Raw genomic sequence first — 15,060 nt, 5'->3', positions numbered from 1 at the left:
TTTTTCTCTAACAAAGCTGCAGCTACATACAAGGTGTATTAATAAAAAGTCAGAGCTCATGCACAGGTGTGTGCACGAGGGATGGACCAGTCCATTGGGCTGATATTTACCATAGATGCTGGTTTAAAGTCAGGCATTTCAGCGGGCAGCCTGGTGCTGCTGCAGAATTTTATTTAAATGTAAATGTATTTTTTTATATTTTTACTTGATCCGATTATTGATTTGTTTGATTAAATGTTTGATTTTAATAAAAATTCATAAAGTTGGTCAAATTCAGTGTTTAAAAATTGATTCAGGTTTAGAAATGTTGTGCATCTACTGTTGTTGTTAGTGACATAAGCTGGAAACCGTCTAGACATCGGCCATCAGCCGACCACGACCTCTGCATATTGGTACGATCGGTATCAGCTGTAGAAAAACCCATACTGGTCAGTTTCTAGACAGTACCATAGGTACCTGAACGCACCACTATCAAAATAACCCAACATTTTTCACTATCAGTGAACTCATCATTGCAATGACAGATCTTCCATGTAGGGGCTTTAACTTCCAGATTTATAGTTTTCAAGTTTATCAGCATGATGGATTCTTGAATCATTGCAACCCCTCAAAACCGGAAGTGGCGCACCTCTGACCCTCACCCACACTGATAAATAACTACAACTTATTTATGAGTATTTCTGGCCTTTTCCATCACATTTCTTCCACATTTTGAACTTGTGCCCTCTTCAGCCTCCACTTCTGTTTCCGAGTGCGCTGCTGTTGATGTTCCAGACGATGAGACGTCGAGGTGGATCCGCTGATCCTATCTGGTGTTATCGACTGCTGTCCTGGGTCTAACCCTTCAGTTGATAGAACATATCCCTCTGCCCCGTTCCCCCGGCCTCGCTGCCTTTGACTGGCGCTCAGATAAGAATCGTAAGCCGTCAGCAGATATGCGTCGCTGCCCCCCCCCCCCCCCCCCATCTGTCCCGTGTTCCTACAGCTGCTTTCTGTGTGCCTCTGATGTCTCTAGGAATGCCGTGACAAGAATGTCCTGAGTAAGCATGTATATATCTCTTATTAATACATCATTTGTATTATTTAGGGGGGGGGGGGGGGGGTCAGTTCAGATGTTGTGCGCGTGTGTTAAGGCGACCAAGGGAGTCGTCCCATTGGGGTAGTGAGTCATAAACATGATGAAGCAGAAGATAAACGAGAATGACGTCGTGGCCGGTGACCATTTCATTCAGAACTAGGACAAGTGCTAACTTGTTAATAATGACTAGATTATGCACACACTAGATTAGACTAGATCATTAGCAGTGCCACTAGATTATTAAGGCCTCCACAAATAAGACACCCACACCCATCTGCTGTGGTTTGCATGAGGCTAACGTTAGCGCTGCCTGTCGAGCTTCACACACTGTCAGACGGCTCTCCTGCAGACACACACACACAGTGGGCTTCTTCACTTGCATCTGCTGTGGATTAGTCTGATCCCCAGATTAGCTGATAAACTGATTAAGGCGGCGGGGGGGGGGTTGGGGGTCATTCTGAAACACTGGACAGGGTGCAGCTTCTCTTTCCTGTTGGTGGTGTAGCCTTTTAGTGTGTGTTTCGGGAGTTTTGTCTGGTACCTATCCATACCTCCTCCTCGGGCAGATGGCGTGGATCACTAGCGGTCATGGTTGGCTCCCCCGCAGCCAATCGAGTACCAGCGCCGGAGAGCAAACGAGCTGGAGAAAGAGGAGACGGGGACGAGGGCTGTTGGAACAGAATGAGGCCCAGATGGCTGTGTCCAGCAGAGACAGGAAATAGAGGTGACACCAGGTGGACGGTGTCCTCGAGGGTGAACCAGATACACGAGTGAGCATGAAGGCCGATAATCTGTCCTTTTCAAGATGCTCACAGATCTTCCGACGTGACAAGTTGTGAGTGTGCTCCTTTTTGATGATGGAACAGTTAACAGGTCAGCAGCAGTGGCAACTGAAGAATCACCTACTTAAGTATTTATTGGCCTGTAAAATCTTTTTTTGCGTCATAAAATTACATTTTTGAACTAAAAAATAAATGAGTCAAATCCTGAAAAATTAATACACATCACCAACTGGATATCAGTGCAACACCAGTCTCTTTTGATGTTCCAGTCCTAATAACACCCCCCTCCACACACACACACACACACACACCCTCCATCGTCCCTCCTCAGGACTGGGTTAGTAGAGCAGACGGGTGTAAAGAAAGAATAAGCTAGTTAACTTTTGATAAGCTGTGTTTTCATTATGCATGAAGACCCCAGCCCCCACGCCGCCCCTCTGCCACCAGACCAGAGGAATCAGAGCTGTTTAGTGGTTAAACACGTGGAGTATATTCCTGGAAGGAGCATCGAGAGGAAATCATCTACTGGAAAGAGTCGGTGCAGCAGCACTCAAAACGTTAGATGCTCGTTTTTCCAGAAGTGAAACTACCGTCTGTATTGTTGCAGGTGCTTGACACAAGAGACTTGTTTCTTGTTGGGTGGCTCGGTGACCCATGACCTCTGCCCCCAGATCTCCCTCTGCGAAAACCAACATGGACTCTAGAGCCACAAAGACAGAACTTAAAACATTAAACACTTCTTTTTTTATTCTAATCTCTCTTTAAAGGCTCTGTTTGGATTTATTTTCTTACATTTCGCAGGAGATTTTTCTTGAGTGATTTCCAAACTTACCAGAAAAGCGAGAAGCATTTGAGAGGAATTTCCCCCTGCTGAGTCCAACCCCACTACTATTCCTTCTCTCCCTCCGTGTCACATCCGTCTGGACCATGATGGGAATGTACTGAGTTTTTATCACTTTTATAATAGAACACTGTTTTTTATCAGCTTGTTTTTAAACACTTCAGTGCAATCATGACTGAAAACTTCTAACGCGTTAAACCAAATGCGCCTCATTTCAAAACGTAGTCTCTTTATCATTAATGAGATGTGCTCTAATGATGAAAGACCATATTTTATGAAGCTTTGCCTGATTTTTTGCCATTTTTAAATCATCCTTCAACCCTTTTTCCTGTGAAGGTGTTGATTTAAAAGTCACGCTGGATGAAAGTGTACCCGTACCCTTCCTCTCTGCCCATCTTGCCCTTGCCATCAGCACACTGGCCGTGGTTTGTCTCCTGCTGGGTTTTCCATGTCTACAAGTCGACTTGTTAACTCGCATCTATGAGATGACCGTAGTTTTTTACTAAAGCACGGGGTGAGAGAGGAAATGCCAGGATAAGCTGTACTGTGTGTGTGTGTGTGTGTCTTTTCTGAGGAAATATCCAGACCCAAGGAAAAGACTTGTGTTGGAATCTTTCCATTGCTGCTACAGTTTTTCCTTCTAACACTTACTGTACTGTAACTCTAGCTTTTCCCCTGCTTCCTTCTTCTCTCGGTTTAGTGTGTGTGTGTGTGTGTGTGTGTGTGTGTGTGTGTGTGTGTGTGTGTGTGCATGAGTGAGTGTGTAGGTTGAAGCAGAGATGTCTGGAACTAATAGTGTCCACCCCGATGAAGAATCTTATTAGAAAACACTACCTGTGGACTGAGGCTTCTGTAATAAACTATTTTACTGTCTGAAAGTCACACACACACACACACACACACACACACACACACACACACACACACACACACACACACACACACACACACACACACACACACACACACACACACACACACACACACACACATTTTGCAGACTTTTGGCTCAGTAAACCCCTCCCCCTCTTGGTCTTTTTCCTTTTTTCCCCTGCCTGGTTTCAGATTTAGGGGGTAATGCACTCCATTGCTGACTGTTTTTCTTCAGTAAAACACACACCTCAGTCCAACCCTCCATCCTGTCCACTCAGTTTTACTCACACACTTCCTGTAGTTGTTTTAGTATGACCCCCCTCTCTCCGCCCTGTGCTCCCTGCTGGTAGTGAACTGGTGCGACTGACTTCCTGTCTCTCTGTCCCTTCTTCCTGTGTGTATGGGGATGAATGGACATATTATCCCCACTGACGCAGTGCCCGCCCTCTTACTCACCCTTTACACTACTATTTGTCTCTTTCTCCAATTTTTTCTCCCCCCCTTTCTGCTTCTTTCATTATTCTGAGGACAATAGTATGAGCTCATAGTGGTACAACTCAAAACCATTCCCACCCCCTCCCCATTCCCACCGCTCTGTTGTCTGTACTGCAGTATCAGCCCCCGGAGCAACAAAGCCCGGGAATTACTGCATAAATATGCAGCATAAACCCGCACACACAGCCATCATCTTACAGCAAGACCAGTCTCACACCTGGCTAGTAGCTACATCTGCTAGCTAGTTTTCTTTCATTTTTTTAATGCATGACTTCTGAAGGTCATTTCAGACATGGATGTAGATGTCTAGATGCAGCAGATCTCTCACACACGTGCACACGATGGTGCACACACTCTCCGATATCAGTGCTTCTCGGAGATGTGGGTGGGACGTGACTCCAGGCTCAAGGTGTTGTACAGTGTCTGAAGACTTTAGCATCTTAGTCATTGTTGTGATGCCTCCATTACAGGAATTTATGTCTCATCGTGGACATTTTATTTTAGAGGAAAGAGGCCCTTGATGCTAGGAATCCAGGAAGTGAACCCTATGTTTGGGCTTGTTGTTTAGTGCTGACTCCACCTGGATCCTAACTTATAATTAAAGGTCCAGCTGTCTTTGAAGGAAAGCACATCACCAGAGAACCGGATGAAAACACCAAACCCTCTTCATTTGTCCAGTAGAGGACAACTGCGTTCAAAATCCAAGAAAATGTGGATTGCTTTTTTCTTAACCAACAGGATCAGTTCCTCCAAAAAGTACAGAGCAAAGAAAAGAGTGAAACTACTAGACGTGCCTTAAAGAAATCTAGAAATTCACAGAGGTCTCATGTTTCATTATTGTCCTTCAGCTATGAGTCATGCAGCATCATCTGGGGAGAGAGGATGGGAGGGATTTACATACCCAAACACAAACCAGGTTGCAGTGTACCACAAGTGTCCTTTACCTCAGCAGATGTGTTAGAACAACGTGGGATTGATGGTTTTGCTCAGTCACACTTCCTCTCCAGTCAGTTCAAACCTTGTCTCAAAACGCTTTGCATCTACTTGTTGACATTCCACCCATGTGTGTGTGTGTGTGTGTGTGTGTGTGTGTGTGTGTGTGTGTGTGTGTGTGTGTGTGTGTGTGTGTGTGTGTGTGCGTGTGTGTGTGTGTGTGCATGCATCTTTGTGTTTGTGCCTGCGCATGTGTGTGTGTGTGCGTTTGTGTGTGTGTGTGTGCATGTGTTTGTGCCTGTGTGTGTGTGTGTGTGTGTGTGTGTGTGTGTGTGTGTGTGTGTGTGTGTGTGTGTGTGTGTGTGTGTGTTTCCAAGTATCATGAGTTTGGGTCCTGTACCGAGGCAAAACGTCAGCTATGGGGTAAAGCTAGCAACAATGAGACGGTGTTGCACGGATACTACTTATAGCTTTGGTGTTGTGCTTGCCAAGAAAATTTGACCTCACGGTTATTGTGACCAAAATTATCACGGTTTTCGGTATTATCGCGGTATTTTTTTTAAAGTGTTACATTTTCAGACAACTAAATAAACCCTGTATATCAGGCATGGACGTGATTTTCACTTTAGAAGTGGTGGGGACACGGGGGGGGGGGGGGGGGGGGGTAATCTTTACAGTATGTTCTAATGGTAAACAGGCTTCAACACAAACAATTGTTTTCCGCTTGGTCCTAGAGCTCAACCAGTGTCAATTTAATATAGCGTAATATTGGTTTTGGATGGTAAAAAGTGCAGGGGTCAAAACTTGACTTTGGAAAAAGTGGGGGGGACAGGGGGCACATGTCCCCCCCCAAAATTAAGTCCATGATATCAGGAAAATATTGTCCTCAGTTTTTGTCTAAATTTTGCCTAAAATTTGTTATTTCGTATTTATGTTGTTTATTTGTTTACATATTTCCCCTTTAGTCTTTAAAATATCAATATTTGCCCATAACTTCTTCTTTTTGTCTGTTTGATGTCATCATTTTAAAATTTTTAGATCAGATGACACTCAGTACTCAAGTAGCCTTCTAATCAGATACTTTTTACCCTTACTTGAGTAATAAACCCTATATCAGGAAAATATTGTCCTCGGTTTGTGTCCTTCCAGTGAGCTTTGCAGATGTGGGAAAATGTCATCAGGCAGTAATTTTTGTTAAATTCATAATTATTCTCGGAGAGAGACCAACTCTTATCTGCCCCTGGGAGCCCCATAATGCATAGTGTCATTTCAACATGGGGGTGTCCACGACACGGTTTATTTGCAGGTAGCGGCGCTGCGGTTGCTTTATATAGCGACTCGTTACATTCTCCCTCAACCCAAATCCTCAGATCACTCATTTGAGCTAAAGCGCTAACGTTAACTTGCCTTGCGTTGACTGTAGAGTTGTGGGTGATGGTCACGCAGATGTGTCATGAGATTTGAAGCGTTGCTGCCTTTCACAGACACTTTTTCTGCACGTGCTGCAAACAGGATAGCCGTCTTCTATCAACTGTCCCTCGGCATTCTTCAAATATCCAAAAAATGCCCGTACTTCCCACTTTGTCTTCTTTGAAGGATAATAAATGTCCTGAGCGCTGCCGTCTCCTCCTTTGGCCGTTATTTCAGTTTTAGCTTCAAGAAAGTTTTGGTTGTAAACAACAAAGTGCGCATGTGCCGCCGACAACTTCAGCAGATGATACGGTGGCTGGTAAGGGTCACCGCACCTACACCGCAGCCACGGTAATCCACCGAGATAATATATTTTTTAAAAAACAAGACAGTTATTATTATTGTCAACTTTTTACCACGGTTTACCGCTACACCGGTTACCGTGACAACCCTATGAACACCACATGGCTAGTTGTGTTACTTTTCAAGGCACATTTGTTTCCTTTTCTGGTTTTATTCCCATTGGCGTAGCTGTCTCCTGCCACGCTGCTGAATCCAGTTTAGCTTTGACCCGACTAACTGCCTTCAGCCTCAACCCACTCCAGAATTTACTGCAGGCATGGCGGTAATGCCAATCTATTGTGGTTACTCCATTCCCATCCGCCATGCGTCTGTTATTATCCTCCATTCCTAGGATTGGACTAATTTGTAGGAGTAGGCTTATGCTACGGCTTTATGAATGGGCTGATTTACACACTCCGCACCCACCAGCTTCCTTAGATTGCCACCAACACAGCTCTGTTTCTGGATTACAGATACGAATAAATTATAGACATGTGCACTGTTTCTATAGGAAAATGGTTTAGAAGCTGGTTTTACTTATCGTGTGTTACTTTTGACTGAAGTGGGAGCACACTATGTATGTATGAATGTGTACAGACAAGTCTCGTGCAGACAGCCAGACAGCTTGGAGTTAGTCTGACATAAGAGGGAGGGAAGGACGGGGGTTGGGAGGGGAAGTGGAGAGGAAAGCATCGGTAAAGTAGAATCCCAGAGCCTGATTACAAGACCTGCTCTCATCTGCCTGGAAAATGTGACTGGGCTGTGTGGAGGAGTTGATGGCCTCACATTCCAGTTCACATCCCAGATGATGACCATTGCAGAGAAACAAAACTGAAGACCTACCCTGGCTTTAATGTACTTTTCCCTTTGTGATTGTGATCTGTATGGACTGAAAATACTTTCATTCAATGTGCATTCAAGGGAAAATGAAGGAACAATTCATATCTAATTACTAGTACAAGCAGGGCCAGGGCCTTTGCAAACTTCAGTCCTCTACCATAACAACCACATCAATGTCAAATTGTTGGTGGTGCAAACACACCAGTTGCTCTGAACATATGTGGACCAAAGCATTATCGATATGAGTCCTTTTGGGGATATACTGTGGCTTCAAAGAATCAACATCCTCTTTGGTAAAACCATTTCTGTAACAATTTGTCTCAATTTTTTCAAGAAAGATTAACTGAGAAACCTTTTTATGCTTGTTGTTTTTGAAATATGATCAGTCACTCTGAGTTTAGCATGCAGGCTGAACATGAAAATAGTCTTCTGTCCCCATTCCTTGCATTAGCCATCGATAGAAAATAGACAAGCAAACACTTGGATTAGAAAAAGCTACATAGATCTACATCGCGCTTGTTGATTTTGCGTCCAGAAGAGAGCACAGTGTGTCTTGGTTAGTAGAAGCTAACTGTTAGCATTAGCAACTCCACAACATTGCAGAACTCCTTCAGGCTTGAGTTATTTGTGGAGGTAAAACATCAATGTTGCAAATGAAGCCAGTGATAGAGTTGTGTTGCTGTTAGCCTGGAGAGTGTGTGCTCTAAAGATTAAATTAGCCAAAGTTAGCTATGTCATCGTAGCAAAAAAGTACCACCTAACAGTTTTTTTGCAACTTTGTATGTCGAACAAAATCGAGGTAGTTCAAATCCAACTGTCTTTTTTCATGCTTTTCATTTTGCACTGCATGTTTGTCAGCTAATTTCTATGGTTTGTTGGTAGCTTAAATACCGTTAGCTGCAGCGCTGTTTAAAGAGAGTGAGGGTTAGGCTGACTTTTGTTCTCTTATTAAATCTGTTAGTTTGATTGGCTATACTGAAGCTCTTACATACATACTAGTGTCTCTGTTTGTTAATACGGGTCAGTGAAATGATTTAAAAGTGTACAGTTTAAAATAATAAATGTCTCAAAGTAAATACTGGGTAAAATATCAAGTTTTTCCAAATAAACAGGTTCAAGTCTAAGTCAATGTCACTGGAGTAAATATCCAAGTCAAGTCCAGGTCCTTGAATGTTTTTTCAAGTCTACTGTAAAGTCATAAAATGAATGACTGTAGTTTGAAGTCCACACCTCTGGATACCACCTTTGTATACCACCTCTATATACCACCTCTGTATACCACCTCCATATACCACCTCTGTATAGCACCTCTGTATAATGCCTCCATATACCACCTCTGCCACCTCTGTATACCACCTCTGTATACCACCTCTGTATGCCACCTCTGTATGCCACCTCCGTATAACACCTCTGTATACCACCTCTGTATACCACCTCTGTATACCACCTCCGTATACCACCTCTATATACCACCTCTATATACCACCTCTATATACCACCTCCATATATCACCTTTGTATATCACCTCTATATACCACCTCTGTATACCACCTCCATATACCACCTCTGTATAGCACCTCTGTATAATGCCTCCATATACCACCTCTGTATGCCACCTCTGTATAACACCTCTGTATAACACCTCTGTATACCACCTCTGTATACCACCTCCGTATACCACCTCTGTATACCACCTCTGTATACCACCTCTATATACCACCTCTATATACCACCTCCATATACCACCTCTACATACCACCTCTACATACCACCTCTATATACCACCTCTATATACCACCTCTATATACCACCTCTATTATACCACCTCCGTATGCCACCTCTGTATAACACCTCCGTATGCCACCTCTGTATAACACCTCCGTATGCCACCTCTGTATAACACCTCCGTATACCACCTCCGTATACCACCTCTGTATACCACCTTTGTATACCACCTCTATATACCACCTCTGGATACCAACTCTATATACCACCTTTGTATACCACCTCTATGTACCACCTCTGTATACACCTCTGTATACCACCTCTGGATACACCTCTGTATACCACCTTTATATACCACCTCTGGATACACCTCGGTATACTACGATTATATCCCACCACTGTGAACCACCATGCTACTTTCTTTGATTCCAGATTCAAATATTCTTCTTTATCACCAAGTTTTAACACTTTTCTAAGATCAGCTCAGTGTTTTGTGTGTAATGCACATTGAGAATCATCTGGCATCAGCACAATGTTTGTCATGTAATAATATTTAAGTTTTGGGGCTCATTAATCTGTTTCTAAACATTATGGGATCACATGTGATTACTGATGCCCCCCTCACACACACACACACACACACACACACACACACACACACACACACACACACACACACACACACACCATCCTTCACCCCTCCCAGCTGTCTTCAAGATGACTGCCACATGCTTCCTGTCCCCTTCATGGGTGCTTTCATTCAAGGTGTTGTTGTCTTCGATGAGCTAATTACGAGTCCACCAGCTCGAGGCTGACTCACTCTCTATCGTTGACAACACCATGCAATGAGTAATTTACACAGACGTGCACATAAACAAGGTTTGAGACAATAACACATGTTGTCACAGCAAATACGCACACCGGGTCATTAGCTCAGATGCAGACACCGACTCACATGCACTTCGCTGCAGCAGTGCCACAACACTCTGGCTTCCTGGCCTTTTAATCTGCCAAGAACCAGCGAACAGCTGCCGGCAAGTGGCAGTTGTGTGTCTGTGCGGCCAGGGAGATGAGAGTAGGAGGGGCGCTGCAGTCACAGACACATTTAGATATTCTACTTCTCTTTGTGGTAATGAGAAACTGCACTCTCAGCTGGTAAAACACAAAAGCAGCATCACTGTCTGTGTGACGGGTGGCTGACACCCCGCGCGCCTGTGAGTGTTTGTGTGTCTGGGTGTGAGCCGAGAGGGCTGTGATGGAGGACAAAACCCTCCGCTTTCTCTACAGCCAGCGCTGTAAAGGTAGGAGAGGACAGTGTGTGTGTGTGTGTGTGTGTGTGTGTGTGTGTGTGTGTGTGTTGTTTCCTAACTTATGAAAGCTTGCATGCGAGAGCATAGCATTAATCTGTCAGCTGTCAGCACTGATTCAGCTTATCACCTTTGTGTGTGTGTGTGTGTGTGTGTGTGTGTGTGTGTGTGTGTGTGTGTGTGTGTGTGTGTGCATGTTGGTCATTTTGGTTTTCCTTGTCCATAGCTGCTGAGTGTGTGTGTGTGTGTGTGTGTGTGTGTGTGTGTGTGTGTGTGTGTGTGTGCGCGTGTGTGTGTGTGTGTGTGTGTGTGTGTGTGTGTGTGTGTGTGTGTGTGTGTGTGTGTGTGTGTGTGTGTGGTTACTGAGTGCTCTCTATTAATTTGAGGCCAGACTGAAGGAGGCAGGAGGAAAATGAAAAGTGATAAGCAAGGATAAATGGCTGCCTCTGGAGATGTGTGTGAAAGATGATATCTGATCTCTGTCATACACACACACACACACACACACACACACACACACACACACACACACACACACACATTCTATTTGACTGAAAATAAAATGATGTTGCATGCACACACACACACACACACACACACACACACACACACACACACACGCACGCACACACACACACACACATGCTCAGATACGTGCTTGACAAAGTGGTGGGCGGGACATGGACTTTGTCCAAGACTCCAGGCTCAAGGTGTTTTAGGTGTACTGTGTCAGAAGACTTGTGAATGTATTTCTTACAAGAACAGAAATATTTATGTAATTTTGGATAAACGAGGCCTTTGAAGTTCTGACTTTCAAAGTAAATCAGCTGTAAATGCACAACTGATGATTAGATTCACGAAAATACATCTAAAGCTTAATCTTGTCCTTCTTCCTTCTCCCCCTGGCAGAGATCCGTGCCCAGCTGGTGGAGCAGCTCAAGTGTCTGGACCAGCAGTGTGAGCTGAGGGTGCAGCTGCTGCAAGACCTGCAGGACTTTTTTAGAAAGAAGGCAGAAATTGAAATGGACTACAGCCGGAACCTGGAGAAGCTGGGCGAGAGGTTCCTCACAAAGACGCGTGGCACCAAGGACCACCTGCTCAAGTAAGCATCAGTCACTGCCACGCTGATCTGCAGGTCAGAGCTGCAAATGGTTCTTCGAGGCCTGAAATGCTCATTTTCCCCCTTTCCTGGGAGATGAAAATGACCCAGCATTTGTGTTTGGTCTGTTCAGCAGCATCATGTTTCAGCCTGGTGGCTTCCTTCCTGAATAAAGGAGAAGTAGAGGCAGCGGGTGGGGAAATGAAACATAAGAATGGCACAAAAAGAGGTTACAGATGTCATAAATAGTGTGCAGAAACTGGACTTGAGTGACTCACAGCTTCCCAGTTTCATAAAGTGAGCCATGTGATCTATAGTATTTATACTTCATTATGAGCTGCTTTTCTAATATGATTCAAGTCGGCCCTTAAAACACACTTTTTCAGTATTGCCTTACCTCCGTGACACTTTACATGAAAATCCAGCACTGGGTTTATTTTTCTTAATTTAGTTTTTACGATTCAGTAGCTCACTTTTAACACCGTGCACCATCTTGTAGCTTTTTTGGTTTTATTTGTGCCATTTCAAATGGTTTTTATCGTTCGTCGCATTATTTTTATTTTTGATAGTGCTGTTTACTGTTCTCTTATTCTATTATTTTAGTAGGAATTTTTATCCTTTATTATTTATGCTATGTTTTTATGTATTTTACCTGCTTTCATTGTGTTTTGTTGATTTGTTCAAGCATTTGGCTTTTTTATGTACAGCACTTTCGTTAGCTGTCATGCTATTTTGAAATGGTGCTTTATATATAAATTGGTATGGTATGTGTTAAACAATTAATTGTGTGTGTGTGCGTGTGTGTGTGTATGTGTGTGTGTGTGTGTGTGTGTGTGTGTGTGTGTGTGTGTGTGTGTGTGTGTGTGTGTGTGTGTGTGTGTGTGTGTGTGTGTGTGTGAGAGTTTTTACAGAGTAATCTGCCAAAAACTGCCAGGTGGTGATTTTTGCTCTGACTGTTTTGTAGCATCTTGTCATGAATGAACCCTCTGCCAAGCAGGGATTGTGTCCAATCTATCTATCTATCTATCTATCTATCTATCTATCTATCTATCTATCTATCTATCTATCTATCTATCTATCTATCTATCTATCTATCTATCTATCTATCTATCTATCTATCTATCTATCTATCTATCTATCTATCTATCTATCTATCTATCTATCTATCTATCTATCTATCTATCATCTATCTATCTATCTATCTATCTATCTATCTATCTATCTATCTATCTATCTATCTATCTATCTATCATCTATCTATCTATCTATCTATCTATCTATCTATCTATCTATCTATCTATCTATCTATCTATCTATCTATCTATCATCTATCTATCTATCCAGCATTTTGTTCTTTGCAGTAGAGAACAGTCTGTTTCTCTGTGGGGAACTGCTAGCTAATCATAAACCACATGCACAAACAAATTTGGCAGAGCTGTTGCTGATAAGCAAAACCAGAGGTGACTTTCTAGTTGGATCATCTTACCTCTCTGCTCCTCGTTTTCTGTCTTAATAATAAGCAACTCGGATTGTGACTTTTTTTTTGAAAACCTGAACATCTCAGGGAATTTGCTAAGTAAGATAGATGCAGATCTTTTACTTGAAAGTGGATTTCAGACATTGTAGTTGTGTTTTAATATGAAAAGTTATAATTAGTCTATCTTGATGGCTTTCTGAATGGCATCCATGTGATAAAATGGCATTTGTATCTAACAGGACTGATAAGCTAATGGCTAGTTTGAACTGTGGCGCCGTTCTAAATAATTTCATGTGTCATAATTTCCATAGTGGTTTTGTGTGATTGTTTTTAAATAATTAATAATGAAACCTTAACTTTACGTGTAATTATGTGGTTATTTACAAGCCTATTAGCAGAAGGAACAAAAAAATTTAGCGTTTATGGTGCACCGGGGAGTCCAGCAGGGATTCCTGAAATACGAAACATTGACACTGAGTGTAAACGTTTAAAAAAATGTTCACAGGAATGAACATTTGGGAGTTTGGAGATGTTTTAAAGTGGCAGTAACTCACTCTTGGCTAGCTGTTAGCCTAGAGTTGTTTTGAGACCCCCGTGTTGCTGCTCTTCAGAGAATGTTCAACCAGGAAGGAAATGTACATTTGGCCCGCGTAAATACTCTTTCTCATAATTAGATTCACGTGTGTATGGAGGTCAAGGGTCACTGAGCTTACCAAACCAATTTTGAGTTCCATTAATTAGTTCTAAAGGTTTTGGAATCAGAAAAAAGACACCAGCAGCCAAATGTATGCACCTGTTTAATTTTGTTTAAACAATTATAGCACACTGTTTATAAATCCTATAAACGTCATTTCACTTCTCAAATTGCACTGTGTGTGTCTCCTAAATGATTTATTTAACTGAAAAGTTTTTTATCCCAACAATCAACAGTTAACACGGGAAAATCATGAAGATTCACAAGACTGCCCAAACTTTCACATCATACTGTATGGGTGTAAAATGTTGGGTATAAATCAGAGAGAGAGAGAGATTCTTGTTAAATAAAAATGTGTGTATTCAGCAATTAATCACTGATTCTTTAATTATTTCCACAATCTCATACATCTGCATTAAACAAAGAGCTGCACCAGAGGGTCGTGATAGGTGTGAGTCATCAGTAAATGCTTGCTAATCCAAGTAGTTGTGTTTGAAACCGTCTATTCAGCAAAAACAGTTTTTCTTATTAGCTTTTTATTTTAAAGTCATTATTTAGAATATTTAGAATACACAACTAATAAAAGAAGGTGATGGAATTGAGATGTTTACTTTAGTTTATCCCTCCTCAGGCTGTTTTTATAATGTCAAACCAGCTTCATTCCTTTTAACTGGTCTGATTTATAGAACTGTAAGGACTGGTCAGAGAACATTTAAATATTTTGTTTGGTATTCTGATTCATGAGAAAAAGTAGTACCGTGTTGCTCAGCACTACAGAGGGGGTATTTCGGTCTTCCAGAATTGCCAACGTTTCTGAGAAGGACTATGCCTTCCCCCTGACATCCCTCCTTCCTCTGTTTTCAGAGCTGTTCTTCTGCTGGGGTGGCTCGGTGGTGTTAAACTCACATTTGCAGTCTCACACTTGCACAGGCACAGTCTAGAAGGGGTCAATAGGTCCTCTAAACGAAACCCAGTGCCATGAGGCCTCACCCCTTCTAACACACACCCTCTGGCTCAGATCGATACAGAAACAGTTGAGAGCATGTGTCCGTGTGCACTGCATTCTGAGGGTGGGAATGGGATCGGGCTGGGGACAGAATAAATAGATGTAGCTGAGCTGATTGGCTGCTACTGTTTTTGCAACAGGTCTGTTCACATGCCACT

General features: G+C 42.7%; 1 protein-coding gene across 4 annotated transcripts in view; it reads left to right on the top strand.

Moving 5' to 3' along the window:
* Positions 1–15,060, top strand: part of srgap2 (SLIT-ROBO Rho GTPase activating protein 2) — a 62,799-nt gene that overhangs the window by 24,600 nt on the left and 23,139 nt on the right. For 3 of the 4 annotated variants that reach the window (XM_054750303.2, XM_054750296.2, XM_070549302.1), the window contains exon 2: positions 11,536–11,728. In XM_054750303.2, the coding sequence (XP_054606278.2) occupies positions 11,536–11,728 (193 nt within the window). Of the gene's footprint in view, positions 1–10,459; positions 10,621–11,535; positions 11,729–15,060 lie in introns of those variants that run through there. The other variant, XM_054750306.2, reaches the window with a different exon arrangement.

Source organism: Nothobranchius furzeri, chromosome 3 (assembly GCF_043380555.1).
Source record: "Nothobranchius furzeri strain GRZ-AD chromosome 3, NfurGRZ-RIMD1, whole genome shotgun sequence".
Lineage (NCBI taxonomy): Eukaryota > Metazoa > Chordata > Actinopteri > Cyprinodontiformes > Nothobranchiidae > Nothobranchius > Nothobranchius furzeri.
This window is presented reverse-complemented; position numbering and strand designations above follow the sequence as displayed.